Raw genomic sequence first — 21,644 nt, 5'->3', positions numbered from 1 at the left:
AATTGTTAAATATTTTAACTAGGTATAATAGCTATTAAATAGTTATTAACTATTTAATAGCTACCTAGCTAAAATAATTGCCCAATTACCTGTAAAATAAATCCTAACCTAAGTTACAAATACACCTACACTATCAATAAATTAAATAAACTACAAATATCATACATATAATACAATTAAATAAACTAAACTAAATAAAAAAATAAAAAAACACTAAATTACAAAAAAAAAAAAGATTACAGCAATTTTAAGCCAATTACACCTATTCTAAGCCCCCTAATAAAATAATAAAGCCCCCCAAAATAAAAAATTCCCTATCCTATTCTAAATTATAAAATACCCAGCTCTGTACCAGCCCTTAAAAGGGCTTTTTGCTGGGTATTAACCCCAAGTTAACAGCTCTTTTGCCTGTAAAAAAAAAGAACACAACACCCCCCCCCAACATTACAACCCACCACCCACATACCCCTATTCTAAACCCACCCAAACCCCCCTTAAAAAAAACTAACACTACCCCCCTGAAGATCTCCCTACCTTGTCTTCACCCAACCGGGCCGAACTCCTCATCCAATCCGGGTGATGTCTTTATCCAAGCGGCAAAGAAGAAGTCTTCATCCCGACGATGTCTTTATCCAAGCGGCAGCAAAGTCTTCTTCCATCCGGCAGCATCTTCCATCAAGCGGCATCTTCAATCTTCTTTCTTCGCTCCTCCGACACGGAGCATCCATCCCGGCCGACGACTGAACAACGAATGAGGTACCTTTAAATTACGTCATCCAAGATGGCGTCCGTCGAATTCCGATTGGCTGATAGGATTCTCTCAGCCAATCGGAATTAAGGTAGGAAAAATCTGATTGGCTGATTGAATCAGCCAATCAGATTGAGCTCGCATTCTATTGGCTGATCGGAACAGCCAATAGAATGCAAGCTCAATCTGATTGGCTGATTGGTTCAGCCAATCGGATTGAACTTGAATCTCATTGGCTGATTCAATCAGCCAATCAGATTTTTCCTACCTTAATTCCGATTGGCTGATAGAATCCTATCAGCCAATCGGAATTCGACGGACGCCATCTTGGATGACGTCATTTAAAGATACCTCATTCGTCGTTCAGTCGTCGGCCGGGATGGATGCTCCGCGTCGGAGGAGCGAAGAAAGAAGATTGAAGATGCCGCTTGATGGAAGAAGACTTTGCTGCCGCTTGGATAAAGACATCGCCGGGATGAAGACTTCTTCTTTGCCGCTTGGATAAAGACATCGCCGGGATGAAGACTTCTTCTTTGCCGCTTGGATAAAGACATCGCCCGGATCGGATGAGGAGTTCGGCCGGGTTGGGTGAAGACAAGGTAGGGAGATCTTCAGGGGGGTAGTGTTAGTTTTTTTTAAGGGGGGTTTGGGTGGGTTTAGAATAGGGGTATGTGGGTGGTGGGTTGTAATGTTGGGGGGGGGGGTGTTGTGTTCTTTTTTTTTACAGGCAAAAGAGTTGTTAACTTGGGGTAAATACCCCGCAAAAAGCCCTTTTAAGGACTGGTACAGAGCTGGGTATTTTATAATTTAGAATAGGGTAGGGAATTTTTTATTTTGGGGGGCTTTATTATTTTATTAGGGGGCTTAGAATAGGTGTAATTAGCTTAAAATTGCTGTAATCTTTTTTTTTTTTTTTTGTAATTTAGTTTAGTTTATTTAATTGTATTTTTAGATAGATATTTGTAGTTTATTTAATTTATTGATAGTGTAGGTATATTTGTAACTTAGGTTAGGATTTATTTTACAGATAATTGGGTAATTATTTTAACTAGGTAGCTATTAAATAGTTAATAACTATTTAATAGCTATTGTACCTAGTTAAAATAATTAACAATTTACCTGTAAAATAAATATAAACCCTAACATAGCTACAATGTAATTATTAATTATATTGTAGCTATCTTAGGGTTTATTTTATAGGTAAGTATTTAGATTTAAATAGGAATATTTTAGTTTATAATATGAATTAGATTTATTTAATAAGAATTTAGTTAGGGGTGTTAGGGTTTGATAGAGTTAATATAGTTAATATAAATACTATAGTAACTATATTAACCCTAATATAATTAGGGTTAATATAGTTAATATATATAATATAATAACTATATTAACTATAATATACTTAGGTTTAATATAGATAATATAGCTGGCGGCGGGGTAGGTAGATTAAATTAGGGGTTAATAATTTTAATATAGATGGCGGCGGTGTAAGGGGCTTACATTAGGGGTTAATACTATTAATATAGGTGGCGGCAGTATAGGGAGGGCAGGTTATAGGGCAAAAGAGCTGTTTACTTTGGGGCAAAGCCCTGCAAAAGGCCCTTTTAAGGGCTGGTAATAGAGATAATTATTTTAGGGGGATTAGATTAGGGGTTAATAATATTAATATAGCTGGTGACGGTATAGGGGGATTAGATACTGGTTAATATAGTTTAATATAGCTGGCGGCGGGGTAGGAGCTCACATTAGGGGGTAGGTAACATAGATGGCGGCGGTGTTAGGGCTCACTTTAGGGGGTTATAGATTTAATATAGCTGGGGGCGGGGTCCGGGAGCGGCGGTTTAGGGGTTAATAACTTTATTAGGTGGCGGCTGGGTCCGGGAGCGGCGGTTTAGGGGTTAATAAATTTTTTATTGTTAGGATAGTGAGGGGGGATAGCGGATAGAGGGTTAGACGTGTCGGCCTTACTTGGGGGAGGCGTGTTAGACAGTACGGGAGATTTAGACTTTAGTCAGGTTTTGTAGGCGCCGGCAGTTTCTAAAGTGCCGTAAGTCACTGGCGACTCCAGAAATTTGTACTTACGCCGATTTCTGGACATCGCTGGTTTATCCGACTTACGGCACTTTAGCAACTGCTGGCGGAGTTTATAGGATAGCTCGAGTTGCGAGCTGAAACTACGGGCGGCGGGGGTTCTCTCGCTTGCGCCGCAAACTACACCGTATATCGGATCGCGCCCTTGATTGTATCCCACAATGAAAGAATATATGTATCACTTGTTACGATAAAGTCACGCTATTTTTTCCACTGGTATAGACGAAAACAGCATGTCACATCCTGTTTTGAATATTGAGTTCACTATATATAAAATATAGATTTGTAACATAAGATAAGTGATTGTATAAAGTTTTATATACAATAATAACGATAGTTTTCATACGGAATATTGAACCTGATTTTGAGTTGCTATTTATCATGCTGACGTCATTATCTGGTCTGTTTAAATCTAGATTAACAGACAAATCACCCATTATCTTTGATAACGTACGTTGTTTTCTGCGTGAAATGCTTTAGAAGTATAATGTAGAGTGACTATGGTGTTCCTACTGGAAGTACTTACTTTTAATTAATGTAATAATAAAGTATATTTTTTATTTTGAACATTCCTCTTGGGCAGTTTTTCATTACTCTGTGACAGAGACTGAGTATGCCTTCAAATGCAGCAACTGTTCCACACTACACTATGGAATGATACTATGGGGCATATTTATCAAGCTCCGAATGGAGCTTGATGCCCCGTGTTTCTGGCGAGTCATCAGACTTGTCAGAAACAGCAGTTATGAAGCAGCGGTCACAAAGACCGCTGCTCCATAACCTGTCCGCCTGCTCTGAGCAGGCAGACCCACATCGCCGGAAATCAACCCGATCAAGTACGATCGGGTTGATTGACACCCCCTGCTGGCGGCCTATTGGCCGCGAGTCTGCAGGGGGCGGCATTGCACCAGCAGCTCTTGTGAGCTGCTGGTGCAATGATGAATACAGCGAGCGTATTGCTCGCCGTATTTAGCGAGGTCTGGCGGACCTGATCCACAGTGTCGGATCAGGTCCGCCAGACCTTGATAACTATGGGCCTATATGTAGTTTGAAGCTTACCAGGGAAGTGGCTTGGAGAATACAGTGCATCCACATGAAAACCCTACCGGTTGGGTGAGTGCACCAATTCTTTAACTACTTTGGAACTGTCTTCCAACAAAATGTGTTATTATTTTAACTTTTAAAAAAAATGTGCTGTAACAAAGGAAAATTACCCACCGGAACCCCTTGTCTGAGAGTCAAACTGAGGACACATAGGAACCGCCGGGAAGCCGTGAGTAGTAACAGCTCACAAGAGAGGGTATGAAAATCACCCCTAAACACTGTTTGGAACATTCCTTTTCTACAAATTAAGCTCACTGAGGATACGAAGAGGTAACTGTGAAACCGTAACTTATCACAACATAAATATAAGGATAAAGAACACAGCCCTCAGTAATTTATCTCCAATTACTTACAAATGCTTTGATGAACTTTTTAGATACACAGAATTACAACCAATATAAGTAAACAGCCATTGTGGGGACACCATTTATAATCAGTCTTGCATTTAAATTGTTTTAACTATTTGTTAGTTTTTGCTACATATTTGTAATTTTAAAGTTGATGAAATATAGATATAAAATATCGAATAGAGACAAATATTATTAATTGTGTTGAAATAAAAGAATACATTCTATCTAAAATCTTTGAACAAAGGATACAAAAGAGCAGATAAATCCTTTTATTGGTGTATGAAACAAATGTATATCTGAATTTTAGAAATTTTATGAATTGATCGATATAGTGTTGCAACACTTAGGGATTGTGATTTATTTTATCTTGGTATTATCATGTTTTTATTTTGAAAATAAATTGTAGAAGAATTTTTCACTTATTCTGTCCAAGGTCCAGTTTTTTCTACATATTTAGCTAACGACTTCCATACACACCTTTATCCCTTTTGCAGATTAAGCGCCTAATCTCCATAACTTTTTCACCGGTTCCATATGAAGGCAGATGCCAGATTGTTTGCTGGTGCCAGCGGGAGGTGGGTTGGCGGTCTAACAGCGAAGGGAGGGAGATGGCCCTACGATGCAGAAAAATAAAGGTAGAGAGAGGGAGGGATGGGGAGCTATACTACAGGAAGAGGGACCACTACACTACAGAAAATAATTTAAAACAAATACAAAAAATGTATTTTATAGGTACTGGCCGACAGCTGCCAGCACTAAAGATGGCCGCAAGTAGTGGGAGGGTTAGAGAGCTATTTGGGGGATCATTGAGGTGGGATTGTTGAGGAGGATCACTACACTGCAGACTTTTTTATTTTTATATATATATATATATATATACATATATATATATATATCATGTGTATCTGCACTCACAATTCAGCTGAGTCATCAACCAGGGTGCCAAAGTCAATATATCAGTAGGTTTTTTCAATCAAGGACTGCACTCGCTGGATTTAGATACAATTTTAGTTATTTATTATGTGTAAACGTTTCGGGGTTCGCAGACCCCTTCCTCAGACCAAAAAAAAAGGCGAAGAAGGGATCTGCGAACCCCCGAAATGTTACCACATAATAAATAACTAATATTTTATCTAAATCTAAAATCTAAATCTTGATTGAAGAAACCTATATATATATATAAAATAATAAGGAAAGAAAAAAACTAAACTAAACTGCATACTGACAGACTGTCTGCCAGTACCTAAGATGGTGGTGACCAGTGGGGGGGGGGGGGGGGGAAGAACTGTTTGGGAGGGATCAGGTAGGGATCAGGGGGTGGGGGGTGTCAGTAGGGTTGCCACCCGTCCCTTAAAATACAGAGCACTTATAAGTTTCAGTGAGAAACCCATCTGACGGTAAAATGGTGGCATGAAGTATACTAAAATGAGCCTAGATTAATACCTTGGGTTGTCTACTTTAAAAAAAAAAAAAAATGGGAGGCGTGTCCGGACAGCGGCCATATTCGGTCGCAAAATTTAGTAGCTCCTGATCTTAGGTGGATAATCCGCCGATTATTCCTGCTCTAATACAAAATCCAAGACTTTATTACATAGTAGCAACTCTATAAAGCGTAACTGAACTGAGATATGCCAATTTTTTGTGATGATCTCAGCTTCTCGGGTGCTAAACCAGACATCTGGCTAGGTGAGACGGCAGCCTCACACCATCATCCTACCCCCCCCCCCCTCGGCCTGCCGGGAAAAAGCAGGCTCATCTAACTGCTATTTCTAGTTGGTGGAAGCTACTTTAGCATGGATCAGTCTTCACATCAGATAATACAAGCCCTGCTGGCAGCCCTGACTAAATAAGACTCATTTGCTCACATCACTTCTATAGTTAAGGCCTAGCCTATAAAGAAAGAGGACACAGAATTTAAAATGGCGGATGAGATGGAAATGACTACACAGCAAAGCTATCCACAACCTATCTCCAACATAGCAGAGACTGCCCGGAGCACGGTGCCATCACGAGATGATCTACATACGCAGCTACAGGAAGCAAATTCACCTTATCAGAGGCACGAGTATCCTAATGCCACATCTACACTTACTGCTGATAGGCGCTGAGGAGCACCAGAGGAGAAGCAACAGCTAATGTGGGTGGATGCGGCCGGCCACCTGACGCGACAGGGAGATCCACAGTGTGATCCGGTGAAGACCGGGGACTCTAAACTCTTTGCGGTGCTCTTGTCAGCAAGGACGGATGTGACTCAGAGCACTTTCACCTATCCAAGTTTGGAAGACCAGAGGCTTTCAGAAGCATATTCCCAATGGCTCCCTTGTACTCGTGACTCTAACCATTACCCCTACTGTATGTGCTATTACCACATGGACACCCGGTCAGGGGTTGGGTAGTGGTATTATGGCCTGCATCCTAAAACCTACTTAAAGGGACGATATTGCTTGTCACCTATACATGCATGTAATAATGATGACTTAACTGTCTGATATATCTATGAAGCAATATATTGCTCCTTCCTGCCTTTATGATGACAGCTACCACTTATATGTAAATATTTAGGATGTAGTCGTATTGTGATGCATAGATAGCTAGCGTTATACCTATTTTGTATACCCAGCTCTCTCAGGGAACTGTTCCATAAGATCGCCCAGTGGGCACCTATATTTATATTAAGCCACGCTAATCCTGTGTACACCCTAAGTGATATTGCTAGTAGATGTCTCTGCTTATCCATTTTATATAGTGGGTTTAACTATGTGAAGGGTCAGTTTAGGATACCAGGAAATTTCCCCAAGCCAGTGGATCTCAGTGTCCTCCACACCATTAGACATAAAGATTAAGATTATGTTATGTTATAAGTACACCCCCTATCTTACCCTACCTTGATCACGTAAGTAAGGGTCTTAAGCTAAGCTGAAGAGGGTAGTTAGCTATTGTGGTGTTGGGCTTCCCATGAAGGACCACTAGACATATTCACTTATGAAATATCAGTTTAGTTTTCGCCAACTAGATTAATTTTACTACTCTATTACAGTATATCTCTGGTTATTGTGCTATCATCAATTTCATTGTAAATGCTAATTCTATGTATCCTATACTATTTCATATTTGGTCCAAGTGAGACCATATATATCATTTGAGATCCTTCCCAGTTTCATGTTTCATCATCAGGGTACAAGAGTGACCCGGTCCAGTTTGGGAGGTATTACAATTAGTGTTATATCATTTTCAGCAAAAATTGTATCTCTCAGTTAAGATAATATGTTATTACTCTACGTAAACTAGATGAAACTATCATCCTACTAGGCAGGATATCTTGATAAAGAGGTACTACGGTAACCTTCTACAAAAAATAAAAATCTAAGGTATCATTGTAAAACCTGCAATGTATATATGTGTGACATACTAGTACTATAGTATGCCATGTTTGTTCTAAGAATAGTCTCAACTATTTGGTTTATGACAAGTCTAAGGAGTTTTATTTTGTAATTAGATATGTTAATCTTGAGGTTACTCTTTTATTTTTTTATTTTTCACTTTTACAAAAGTTTGTCATTATATTGTGGAGATAGCATTCATTATGTCATGCTATGAATAATGTATTGATAAATACCTTAACAAAAAAACAAAAACAAACAAACGTAGTTTTGACAGGTAAATAAAAAAAAACAGGGCTCTATTTCTGTTTAAATAGAGTGATAGCAAAAATGCTAAAACATTTCCGGTATTTTGGGCAAGTTCTTTACTCAAAGTCCCGGTAGTGAAGGAGTTAATAATCATGTTTAATGTACACAGTAAAACTCATATTGTATGTACAATGTAGTTAGGAAATACAAAGTTGAAATTGTAACCAAGAGTTAAAAAATTCAAAGTGTGCTTTATTTTCTATTGTAAAATGAGTCTTGGTGAGTGGGCTGAACAAGGACATTCCTTGCAGGTGTCTGACTTATTATACTATCTAGGCATGCTACACCTGCAGTGCTCAACTTTTTTACTTGCTGAATGTTGTTAGCTGGTGAATTTGTTTTAAAGGGACAGTCTACACCAGAATTTGTATTGTTTAAAAAGATAGATAATCCCTTTATTACCAATTAGCCAGTTTTGCATAACCAACACGGTTATATTAATACACTTTTTACCTCTGTGATTACCTTGTATCTAAGCATCTGCAGTCTACCTCCTTATTTCAGTTATTTTGACAGACTTGTATTTTAGCCAATCAGTGCTGACTCCTAGTTAATTCCACGTGCGTGAGCACAATGTTATCTATATGGCACACATGAACTAATGCCCTCTAGTTGTTAAAAACTGTAAAAATGCATTCAGATGAGAGACGGCCTTCAATGGCTAAGAAATTAGCATATGAGCCTACATAGGTTTAGCTCTTAACTAAGAATACCAAGAGAACAAAGCACAATTGATGATAAAAGTAAATTGGGAAATTGTTTAAAATTGCATGCCCTATCTGAATCATGAATGTTTATTTTTTACTAGACTGTCCCTTTAAATGCACTAGTACAAATAGAAAAATATATGTGTGAAACTAGAAGCAAATGCAAGGCAAAATACTGTGAAAACACCATCATTTTATTTGTATGTGCTTTCAAAAAAATGTTGCTATCAGTGCCGGTTGCTCCCTGCCATCTTCTCTCCCCCCCTGTGAGATTCTAAATTTGAGTGAAATGTGCCCATGTGAGGGTCAGTGTGATGATTTCACTCTATACAATTACACAATAGTATTTTTACTTACAAGTTACTAAAATAAATGATAGCCTAAAATGATTTGTCTGCAAACATTTGTACCGTCTGTTAAGTTGCTCCATTTGCTGGATAGAGTTTGATCTCTGGAGGATTTGAGGAGCAGGTGGGGCTGTTGGACGTTGCCATGTTGTTGTCCGGTTTACATGATCTACATAGAATATCCTGCCATGGCTATCGATTCGTGCCTCCCAGTCTGCCATGGAAAAATACATTAAATACATTTTAGAACATAGTTATAATAACCTTAATAGTTATTAATATATGTCCTTGCAGGACACAAATTTCCTATCTAGGACCTTTAATAAAATACCCAAAAAGTCACAGGGCATGTGTGCATGCGTATTGTGTGTGTGACACACTTTATACAGGGTACATATAATTATCTCCATATACTTTGAGGATTCAGAGAGAGAATACAATTTTAAACAACTTTCCCATTTATTTCTATTTTCTAATTCGCTTCATTCTCTCTGTATCCTTTGTTAAAAAAAAAAGCAATGCACATAGGTCAGCTCCTGAGCATATCTAGATATGCTTTTCAAGAAAGGATACCAATAGTACAAAACAAATTAGATAATAGAATTAGAAAGCTGTTTAAAAAAAGTGTGTTTTTCATATCCCTTTAACAAAAATCAGTCCTCCATTCCATATCCTTAGCTCAGCACTATAGTAAAAGGCAATAACACTTATTGTACTTACAAGTGTGCACAGTTAGTGCCGGTGATGTTTACCACAAGTCATTTTGACTCATTAAGTAAAAATGTGCATAAATGGCACAAACTACTTTATACCCCCTGCAGCTTTTCATTATATTGCTGAACTGGGAGCTTTGAAAGGAGTTCATATTTTATGATAAACTTTGGGGGCCCTTAATAAACCACTGATCAGGGTCCCTTCCCCCTTTTGACCTGTAAATTTTTTGGCAAAGTGACTAAAATGTGTGCACACTTTATTCTTGAGTGTAGTCACATTTGAAAACGTTTTAACGGTAGTAACACAAATAGACAAACAAAAAAAACTACTCAACACACACACCCAGAAACACACAGACACACTGAAACACTCACAAGCACTCACACAGAAATATTTACACACACAGAGGCACACACTCAAACAGAAACCCAGAGAAGCACATACGCACACTCACTCACACAAACAGAAACAAACGACACCCACAGAAAAGACATACACAGTTACACACAGAAACACTCAGATCTTTCTTGCACTGACCTGCCAAGTAGTGTGGTAGATTATATTTTTGTCAAAAAAGGAAAAATTACAAAACAAAATATGAAGTTCTGAGTATCTTTTTGTGAAGGAAGATGTCAAGTATATGATGCCAATCATATACAGTGGCTGAAAAGGAGGCCCCTGACCTGCCTGAACACTAATTTAAAGGTTGAGAGTTGGGTTAGTGACTTCCAGAAATATCATTAGTCTCAAAGTCTGTACAAAGACTTTTTTTAGAACTGTTCTAAAAAGTAACAGACAATGGACACACACACACACACACACACACACAGGGAGACCCATGAAAACACTCACACCGACACCCACAGGAAACACTCACACAAACACCCACAGAAACCACTCACAAACACAATGTACATTTAAAGCTGAGATCAACAGCAACCTAATATTCCTTAATTGCTTCGCTGCTCTTTTTCGTTATTAATTGCAACTTAGCCTACCATTGTACCAGGGACCCATCCTGCTCCCCTGTCTCCCTGTGCAGAGTACATTATCAAATCTTGTGGACCCCTAAAAAAAATTAAGTGACCCCCCAAATTAAGATGCACAGGTATAAAGAAGATCTTACTGCAGTTCTTATCTGTTAAAGCCAATAAATAAAAAAATACGTAGCATGGTTAGCCTTGAGAAGTTTGCAGTGTGCTTATTCGGTCCTGAGAATTAGAAAAGCCTCAATTTAAAAGCTAAATTACATTAAAAGGGGGCAAAGTAATTAATGAAAGTATATTGCAAATTTGTTTTATTATGTGTAATTTACATTTTACATTACAATCTCAAGGTTTTCTACTGCCCCTTTAAAGAAAAGTCTTCAATTTTCAAGCAGATCTATAATAATTATTTTCTTTTTGCTTTCACACTGCTGCTAGTAAAAAAATAAATGATGTCACACTGTGCCTGGGAATATGCAATTTAATACAGACATGTTTTAGTGACAGACTGTGCGTGGGCTAGACCTGGGTTTGAGTGCATTAAAATGATTTTGCACAGTGCAGCCTAAATTTACTAAGCTGCCTTCTACCATATGATATTTTCAGACACGCTACAGCACTTTATAGTACATAGAAAATGACTCACGTAGCAAAGGAATGGTGTAAACCACAGTCTGAGCGATGAGAAGAGTGATTTAAAAACAAAAATCCTGATTTATAAAACTATAATTAACCTGGTCACCCTGCGTTTTAGTATATTTTAATATTTTTTTATTTATTAGTATTATATGCTACAAACTCACTAGGTGGCAAAGCTTCATCTACTCTCTGGTATCTGCTGACATCCTGTCGGACTGAAGGAAGTGATCTCAAGGGTTGATGTTCATTTCCTTGAGGACCTACCAGAAATAACAAACAATTAGTAAATACACCACAAGTGCTCTACTAAAAATATAAATTATGCTTACCTGATCATTTCATTTCCATCGTGGGGAGGAGAATCCACGGCTGCATTCATTACTTTTGGGAAATAAGAACCTGGCCACCAGGAGAAAGCAAAGACACCCCAGCCAAAGGCTTAAATACCTCCCCCACTTCCCTCATCCCCCAGTTATTCTGCCGAGGGAACAGTAGGAGAAATATCAGGGTATAAATGGTGCCAGAAGAACAAAATTAAATTTAGGACCGCCCACCGGAGCAACGGGCGGGAGCCGTGGACTCTCCTCCCCATGATGGAAATGAAATTATAAGGTAAGCATAATTTATATTTTCCATCTAAAGGGGAGGAGAGTCCACGGCTTCATTCATTACTTTTCGGAACAAATACTTAAGCTCTAGAGGACACTGAATGAAAAAGGGAGGGCAAAAGGCGGACCCTAATCTGAGGGCACCACAGCCTGTAAAACCTTTCTCCCAAAAACTGCTTCCGCCAAAGCAAAAACGTCAAACTTGTAAAATTTTGTAAAAGTATGTAAGGAGGACCAGGTAGCCAAATTAAATTCATTGTCGAGAGTATTAAATTCATTTTAAATCACAATTTTCTTTTTGAGGACGTATATTATAAACAAGTACAGGGAACTGCGATGGGGACGACCTTTGCCCCATCGTATGCAAATATTTACATGTCACAATTTGAGGATGATATATATTTTTGGGCTGAGAACCCATATGATAAAAAATTGTCCGGTATTTTCAATACATTGACGATATCATAATGGTATGGCAGGGGCCCCCTGATGAAATTGAGAATCTAATGAGATATCTAAACAATAATGATTATAATTTGAAATTTACTCACAATTGTTCCAAAACTTCAATCGACTTTTTGGATCCAACTCTTTTAAGAAATAAGAATTTAGATAACACCAATACAGTAGCAATGAAGAATTATAGGGAAAAGACAGACAGTAATGGCTTATTGAATGCTAAAAGTGGGCATCTCAAACAATGGAAGAGTAACATACCCCTAGGCCAATATCAGCAAGTAAAACATAACTGCACTGAAAAAGATGACTATAATAAGGAGGCAGAAATTTTAACAAATAAATTTAAAGAAAAGGGATATGATGAGGAATTACTCAAAAACATGAAAGGAAAAGTAGATAATATGGAAAGAGTAAACCTCATTAAAAATTCAGACAAGAAGAAAAATAAGCCACTTGAAAATAAGTCTGCACCTAAATTTGTAACTAAATACAATGCTCAACATTATCAGATAAAAAGTATACTTAAAAAACACTGGCAGGTTCTAAGTCTAGACCCTTTCCTCAAGAAAACTTTAGGACCCCAACCGGAAATCAGAAAAAATAAGGATATTAAAAACTATTTAGCGCCCACGAAACTAAGGGGACACAAAATGGTTAAAGAACGATTGCAATGGTTGGGTGTAACCCCAGGCCTTTATAAATGTAAGGTCAAGAATTGTGTTATGTGCCCACATATTAGCAAGGACCATAAAGTTTTTAGGAATGCAGATAGATCAAAAAGTTTTCAATGTAAAAATAGATGTACCTGCACTTCCACGTATGTGGTGTATCAGTTAAACTGTTCCTGTAATCTAATTTACATAGGTAGAACTAAACGTAAGATAAAATATAGATTGAGGGAACATCTCACAAACATTACTACAGGTATGGAGAACCATAGTGTCTCATCACACTTCAAAAAAGGTTCATAATTAAGATCCAAAAAGTTTAGAGATTAGAATTATAGAACATATAACTACCAATAAGTGGGATACTAATAGGTTATTTAAATTAAGACAACAGGAGACATTCTGGATTCAAAAATTGGATTCTTATTTCCTAGGGAATTGAACATTGATTTAGATATACAAGCTTTTTTAGGGTAGTTTTAGGGTATTTTACACAGTCCATAAATGAAAACTGAAATAATAATAATCACTTTTAACTATAAAAAGATTTTTAGGAATTTTTTAATTTATTTTTTTAAATAATGGATTATTTGGATATATAAATTAGGGATACTATGATTGATCTTTCTAGGTATCTACAAATAAGTGTTATCCTCTAATATTTTAATCAAATTATCTTTTTATGAATATATCTCTTTTTTATTTTTATATATATAACTTTTTATTTAACTATATATTTATTTTATATACGGCTAGATTACGAGAGGTCCTAACGCTGCTTTTTCACTACCGCTGCTATTACGAGTCTTGCAGGTTTAGGGGCACCGCACACTTCTTTGGCCTTACTGTAAAACGACTTACGTAAACTTCGTAAAGTCTTTTTTCTATGGGACTTCCATAGCACTGGTATTATGAGTCTGTCCTGGGAGGCTAAAAAGTGAGAGGTACATCCTCTACCTCCAAGATCCCTAACACATTTTAAAGTCAGTAGTTAAGAGATTTATGGTACAACGCCGTAACATAAAACTCATAACTAAAGTGCTAAAAAGTACACTAACACCCATAAACTACCTATTAACCCCAAAAACGCCGCACTCCCGCCTCGCAAACACTAGTTAAATAGTATTAACCCTTAATCTGCCGTCCCTAACATCGCCGCCTCCTACATTATACTTATTAACCCCTAATCTGCCGCCCCCAACGTCGCCGCCACTATTCTAAATGTATTAACCCCTAAACCTAAGTCTAACCCTAACCCTCCCTAACTTAAACATAATTTAAATAAATCTAAATAAAATTAGTATCATTACCTAAATAATTCCTATTTAAAACTAAATACCTATAAAATAAACCATAAGCTAGCTACAATGTAACTATTAGTAAGTATTTAGTTTTAAATAGGAATTATTTAGGTAATAAAATTAATTTTTATTTAGATTTATTGTAATTATATTTAAGTTAGGGGGTTAATACATTTAGTATAGTGGCGGCGACGTTGGGGGCGGCAGATTAGGGGTTAATAAATGTAGGTAGGTGGCGGGGATGTTAGGGACGGCAGATTAGGGGTTAATAATATTTAACTAATGTTTGCGAGGCGGAAGTGCATCGGTTTAGGGGTTAATAGTGGCGGTGATGTCTGGAGCGGTAGCTTAGGGGTTAATAAAAATAATGTAGGTGTCGGCGATGTTGGGGGCAGCAGATTAGGGGTTAATAAGTATAATGTAGGTGGCGGCGGTGTCTGGAGCGGCAGATTAGGGGTTAATAGGTATAATGTAGGTGTTGGCGATGTCGGGGGCGGCAGATTAGGGGTTAATAAGTGTAAGATTAGGGGTGTTTAGACTCGGGGTTCATGTTAGGGTGTTAGGTGTAAACATAACTTTTATTTCCCCATAGGAATCAATGGGGCTGTGTTACTGAGTTTTACGCTGCTTTTTTGCAAGTGTTAGACTTTTTCTTAGCCGGCTCTCCCCGTTGATCCCTATGGGGAAATCGTGCACGTACGACCAGCTCACCACTGACTTAAGCAGCGCTGGTATTGGAGTGCGGTAAGGAGAACAATTTTGCTCAACGCTCACTTCTTGCCTTTTAACACCGGGTTTGTAAAAACCCTTAATACCAGCGCTGTAGGTAAGTGAGCGGTGAGAGAAAACTGCTCGTTAGCACCGCATAGCCTCTAACGCAAAACTCGTAATCTGGTCGATAGTTTTTTAAAACATGCAATTTGTACATGTTTTTACATGAAGGGATGCATAGTTACATATATATATTTTTAACTTATCAGTTACTATTTTAACAATTGAAATATGATGCAAGTTATCTAGTTAGGAGCTAAGAATTCCCAATATACACTAATACTAATACCTATTTACAAATAAGGATAGTTTAGAAAAGAGGCACTATCAAATGGGTCCGTGTTTTAATATTGTATAATATGGTCTAATTTGATATAGTGAATCTGCAGCCGTCCTTTGCACTAGCTGTGGGAGTGGTAAAGATGAGCCTAAGGTATAAAAGCACTGCACACGCTACAAGTTACAGACTCTTGAAAAAGTTCAGCCGCTAACGGAACGAAACGCGCGTCGAGTTTACAATCAGCTATTTTTCATCTGTCAAGCGGAATATCCGCTTTAGGAGGAATTAGGTCCCAGTGAGGCTTCTGTACCCAACCAGCTGAACACACAGGGCGCGGTAAAGCCGAGGGTTACCTCTCCTCAGGGAATATATTAGTAAGTCTTTTTATTTGTTATATTTGGGACTTACAACATTATCATCTATAATACAAATGTGGACTTTATTCAAATTCTTTGGAGATCCTTTGAGAACCGGATAAGAACGAGATACATGGTGATATATGTTTGTGCACATTTATGCACTGAATGCACATATATGTTTTTTATCTTATGAGTGTATTACCTTATGTTTGGAGCTGATTAAAGGTGTTTTTAACGCTGCACAGAGATCTGGTGTCTTGCGCTTCTCTTTTTCGCTATAGTTCTACAGTTCCTGGTAGATCGTTGTTTGGGAAGACTTTCCTTTAGAAGAGCTGCATTAACATCATTTCTCAACTTTCACCTTTGGAGAACAAACCGCCTTACCCTAAGTGACTGTGCGACCTTGTGGTTATCTACAGATCATCATAAAAAGGACAGTACCCTTTGCACACAATCATATATGTTTTACATGTTTTTCATTTATTTATTTACATGTTAAATTCTTTCTTTCTTTTTTACTAACCTTGTAGTATTTTTAAAAAAATATACAGGTGCTATATATACAACTAAGTATTGTTTTTATATATATACTATACTATTACATAGATTGAATCCCTCATCAGATAGATAGCGCTGAGTATTTGTTTTGTTTAAGGACCAGGTAGCCGCCTTACAAATCTGCTCCATTGAGGCCTCATTCTTGAAGGCCCACAAAGAAGCCACAGCTCTAGTCGAATGAGCCGTGATCCTCTGAGGAGACTTATGTCTCGCTGTCGTGTAGGCTAAGCGAATCATGCTCCTCAACCAAAAGGACAAAGAAGTTGCAGAGGCTTGCTGCCCCCTGCGTTTCCCAGAATACACCACAAAAAGAGATCTGGGGGCCTATCTATCAAGCTCCATATGGAGCTTGAAGCCCCGTGTTTCTAGCGAGCCTTCAGGCTCGCCAGAAACACCAGTTATAAGGCAGCAGTCTAAAGACCGCTGCTCCATAACCTGTTTGCCTGCTCTGAGGAGGCGGACAGACATTGCAGGAAATCAACCCGATCGAATACGATCGGGTTGACACCCCCTGCTAGCGAATCTGCAGGGGGCGGCGTTGCACCAGACGTTTACAAGAGCTGCTGGTGCAATGCTGAATGCAGAGTGCGTATTGCTCTCCGCATTCAGCGATGTCTGTCGGACATGATCTGCTGATCGAATCATGTCGGACAAACATTTGTTAAATAGGCCTTCGTAGCCTGAAGATATAACTTCAAAGCTCGAACCACATCCAAATTATGAAGTAACCTCTCCTTAGGGGAAGAGGGGTTAGGATACAAAGAAGGAACAATGATTTCTTGATTAATGTTACGGTTAAACACAACCTTGGGATGGAATCCCAAACCGGTGCGAAGAACAGCCTTATCAGCGTGAAACACTAAATAAGTAGGCTCATATTACAAGGCCGCCAACTCAGATACTCTGCGTGCCGATGCAATAGCTAACAGAAAGAGAACCTTCCCAGAAAGAATCTTAATGTCAACAGAGTGCATAGGTTCAAATGGAACCCTCTGTAATACCCCTTAAGAACCAAGTTCAAGCTCCAGGGAGGAGCAGATTGTCTAAAAACAGGCCTGATTCTAGACAAAGCCTGAACAAAGGACTGTATATCAGGAAGCACAGCGAGTCTCTTGTGTAACAGGACAGACAATGCCAAAATCTGTCCCTTCAAGGAAACTGGAGAAAGGACAAAATCCTGGATACCTTAACCTTGTGCCAAGGATATCCGTGCTTCGCACACCAGGACAAGTAAGTCCTCCACACCTTATGATAGATGTGACGAGTGACTAGCTTCCTGGCCTGAACGAGAGTATCGATCACTCTCTTAGAGAACCCTCTCTTGGCCAAGACTAAGCGATCAATCTCCATGCAGTCAGCCTCAGAGAATCTAGGTTTTGATGATGAAAAGGACCCTGTACCAGCAGATCCCTGCGACAGGGTAACCTCCATGGAGGAGACAATGACATCCCCACCAGATCCGCAAACCACGTCCTCCGCGGCCACGATGGAGCAATCAGAATAGCAGAAGCTTGCTCCTGCTTGATGCGGGCCACTACACCAGGTAGAAGTGGCAACGGTGGAAAAATGTAAACTAGGTTGAACCCCCAAGGTACCGCCAAGGCATCTATCAGCTCTGCCTGGGGATCCCTTGACTGCGACCCGTATCTGGGTAGTTTGCAATTGAGTCTGGACGCCATGAGATCTATCTCCGGAGTCCCCCATTCGTGACAAAACTCTGCAAACACTTCGGGGTGGAGAGACCAGTCCCCCGGATGAAAGGATTGCCTGCTGAGAAAATCCACTTCCCAGTTGTCCACACCCGGAATGTGGATCGCTGAGAGCGAGCAGCTGTGGGACTCTGCTCATTCCAATATCCGAAACACCTCCCTCATTACTAGGGAGCTTCTCGTCCCCCCCTGATGGTTGATGTAAGCCACGAGGTAATGTCTGTCTGGAATCTGATGAAGCTAAACAACCCCAGAAGAGGCCACGCCTTCAGAGCATTGTAGATCGATCGAAGTTCCAAACAGCTCCCCATCCTGCCAGACTCGCGTCCATGGTCACAATCTCCCAGGACGGTCTCAGGAAGGATGTCTCCTGGGACAGTTGTTCAGGACGGATCCACCAAGAGAGGGAATCCCTCGTCCGATCGTCCAGAGAAATCTGTTGGGATAGATCTGTATGATCGCCGTTCCACTGTGTAAACATGCACAACTGAAGAGGTCTGAGATGGAACCTGGCGAATTGAATGACATCGATGCTGGATACCATGAGCCCGATTACCTCCATACTCTAAGCCACAGAGGGACTGGGGTAGGACTGAAGGGCAAGACAGGCGGACGCAATCTTCCTGCGTCGCTGATCTGTGAGAAATATTCTCATGACTATAGAATCTATTATCATCCCCAGGAACTCCACCCTGTTGCTGGGAATCAGGAAGCTCTTTCCTAAGTTTATCTTCCAACCGTGAGATTGGAGCAAAAACAAAAGGGCCCTCGAGTTGTCCTCTGTGAGACTGAATGACGGCGCATGGACTAGGATATCGTCCAGATAGGGCGCCACAGCAATGCCTCTGGACCTGGCTACTACAAGCAGTGCCCCCAGAACCTTTGTGAAGACTCTCGGGGCCGTCGCCAGATCAAAGGGAAGGGCCACAAATTGGTAATGTTGGTCCAGAAACGCAAATCTCAGGAACCTGAAGTGATCCCTGTGGATTGGCACATGAAGGTAGGCATCCTTCAAGTCTATTGTCGTGATGAACTGACCCTCTTGAACTAGGGGCAGAATAGATCTTATCGTTTCCATTTTGAAAGATGGAACAGCCAGAAACCTGTTTAAACATTTTAGGTCCAGAATCGGGTGGAACGTGCCCTCCTTTTTGGGACCACGAAAAGGTTTGAATAGTACCCTAGACCCCTTTCTGCTGGGGGTACTGGTACAATAACTCAGAGAGAAGAGAGATCTCTCACGCATTCTAGAAAGGCATCTCTCTTTTCTGGTCTGGAAGACAGGTTTGACAGGAGGAATCTGCCCCTGGGCGGATGAGAGCTGAACCCTATCCTGTATCCTTTGGCGACAACCTCCAGAACCCAAGGGTCCTGAACATCCTGCAACCAGGCCTCTGAGAAGAGAGATAATCTGCCCCCTACTTGGTCCGGGGACTGGTCAGGGGCCGCCCCATCATGCCGACTTTGTTTTGGCTGGCTTCTTGTTCTGCTTGGACTTGTTCCAAGACTGAGCCGGCTTCCAAGCACCCTTGGACTGATCCGCTTTTGCGGTGGGCTGCTGGCGTTGGGCTTTGTCCGCACAAAAGGGATTAAAAGTAGATCCCTTAGGCTTAACCTTCTTGTCCTGTGGTAGGTCATGTCCGCAGACCACGACTTTATCCACAGAGCCCTGCGTGCTAGTACAGAAAACCCTGAAACCTTAGCATTCAGGCGAATAATTTGCATATTGGCATCACAAATAAAAGAATTAGCTACCCTCAAGGCCTTAATTCTCTCTTGTATTTCATTGAGGGGAGTCTCCCTCTCGACCATATCAGACAGAGATTTGCACAAATATGTCGCAGCTCCGGCAACCACTGCTACTGCCGCTGCCGGCTGAAAAACAAACCCTGTGTGTTGAAACATTTTCCTTAACATGTTTTCTAACTTTTTATCCATAGGCTCCTTGAAGGACGAACTATCCTCAAGAGGAATCGTTGTTCGCTTCGCGAGTGTAGAGATAGCACCATCTACCTTAGGGATAGTCCCCCATAGCTCGAGCTGAGAGTCCGGAATGGGGAACAGTTTCTTAAAGGAAGAAGGGTAAAAGGAAGAACCTTATCTCTCCCATTCTTTCTTAATAATGTTAGCCATCCTAACAGGAACCGGGAAGGTCTGAGGTACCACCCTGTCCGCATACACTTTATCAAGCTGAGGAATCGAAGGTTCCTCCGTTAGTTTTGGTTCCGGCACCTCGAGAGTAGCAAGCACCTGCTTCAGCAAAAAGCGCACATTTTCAATCTTAAACCTGAAATCGGGCTCCTCTGCAGACGGAGCTTTAGATTACATGGATTCCGACCCAGAATGAACGTCCTCCGAAGAGTCGGAGTCGTCCTCGTCAGCGGATAACCTTTCCGAGATATCCATAGGAGTATATGACTCCTGGGCCGGATCGCCATATATTACCCTACGCTTGTGCTTAGCAGAACGTGGTAAGGCACTGATTACCTTCGAGACCGCTGTTTGCAGTTGATCCGCAAAGTCTGACGGCCAACGGATTGAATGAATATAGGGGACGCACCTCTTCTTTCGAGAAACCGAGACCTTATCTAGGCAAGGGGAACATAGTTGAGCAGGCGGATCTACCGGAACCTCCTCACAATAAACACAGATACTAGACTTAGTTAAAGAGGGAGTACCCTCTAACGCATCAGAGTCCTCCTTAGCTTGCGGCTGTGATACGGACTAGTAGAAATATAATAAATAAAGGAACCATTATAACCTCCAATGGCAGGGGCACTCACCACCTCCTAGGACCCGGACCACAGAAACCGTTACGTCTCCTGCTCTCCTGCACCGTCAGCCCAGCAGGAAGTAGATTAGGCCACACCCGGTCAGCAGGAATGCCTCGCAGGACCGCCCCCGGGAAGAAAAAGCGCCAAAAACAGCTGCGCAAATACTCCCGGAAGGAAACTAAAGTTCACCCATTGCCAGAGCCTCATCTCACACATATCGCAGCAATGACACAATAAACAATATTATGTATAAACCCCTCTGTTCAACCCCTTTACTAGGGATGTTAACCCTTGATTCTATAAAGATAAAAGGCATTACACTGTGACCCTGTCTTCTGCGTTGTCATTATGTGTATAAAAATCAAACGATTTTACCAGAATCTACGCCTTGGAACAGGAACACGGCCTCTCAAGTGTGACAGTGTATTAGCATCACTCCTGACATGGACTTGAATGTAGGAAGCAGGCAGCGAAACTCGTCAACGCTGATTTTTTATGGAGCTGTTAATATGAGTTGGGATGGTTTCGCAGAAAGACTCTCCCTGCATCTCCGGACTCTGACTTTCAGATAAGCTCTCACTGAGAGGCTGACATAGTCCCATTTCAAAGAGTACTACCCTCCATAAGAGACTACTCTGAATCTTCTGATACATCTCTGCCAACCTCCTGTGACGAAAGGCAAAGAATGACTGGGGGATGAGGGAAGTGGGGGAGGTATTTAAGCCTTTGGCTGGGGTGTCTTTGCCTCCTCCTGGTGGCCAGGTTCTTATTTCCCAAAAGTA

The 21,644-nt window shown here is 40.4% G+C and overlaps 1 protein-coding gene across 3 annotated transcripts in view; it reads right to left on the bottom strand.

Moving 5' to 3' along the window:
* HECW2 (HECT, C2 and WW domain containing E3 ubiquitin protein ligase 2) overlaps window positions 1-21,644 on the bottom strand; it is a 746,182-nt gene that overhangs the window by 108,089 nt on the left and 616,449 nt on the right. For all 3 annotated transcript variants that reach the window (XM_053698566.1, XM_053698567.1, XM_053698568.1), the window contains 2 exons: window positions 11,540-11,635; window positions 9,100-9,250 (listed from right to left, as the gene is read on the bottom strand). In XM_053698566.1, coding sequence (XP_053554541.1) covers window positions 9,100-9,250; window positions 11,540-11,635 — 247 coding nt within the window. The remainder of the gene's footprint in view (window positions 1-9,099; window positions 9,251-11,539; window positions 11,636-21,644) is intronic.

Source organism: Bombina bombina, chromosome 1 (assembly GCF_027579735.1).
Source record: "Bombina bombina isolate aBomBom1 chromosome 1, aBomBom1.pri, whole genome shotgun sequence".
Lineage (NCBI taxonomy): Eukaryota > Metazoa > Chordata > Amphibia > Anura > Bombinatoridae > Bombina > Bombina bombina.
Note: the sequence above shows the minus strand (reverse complement) of the source record. Positions and strands in the feature narration are given on the sequence as shown.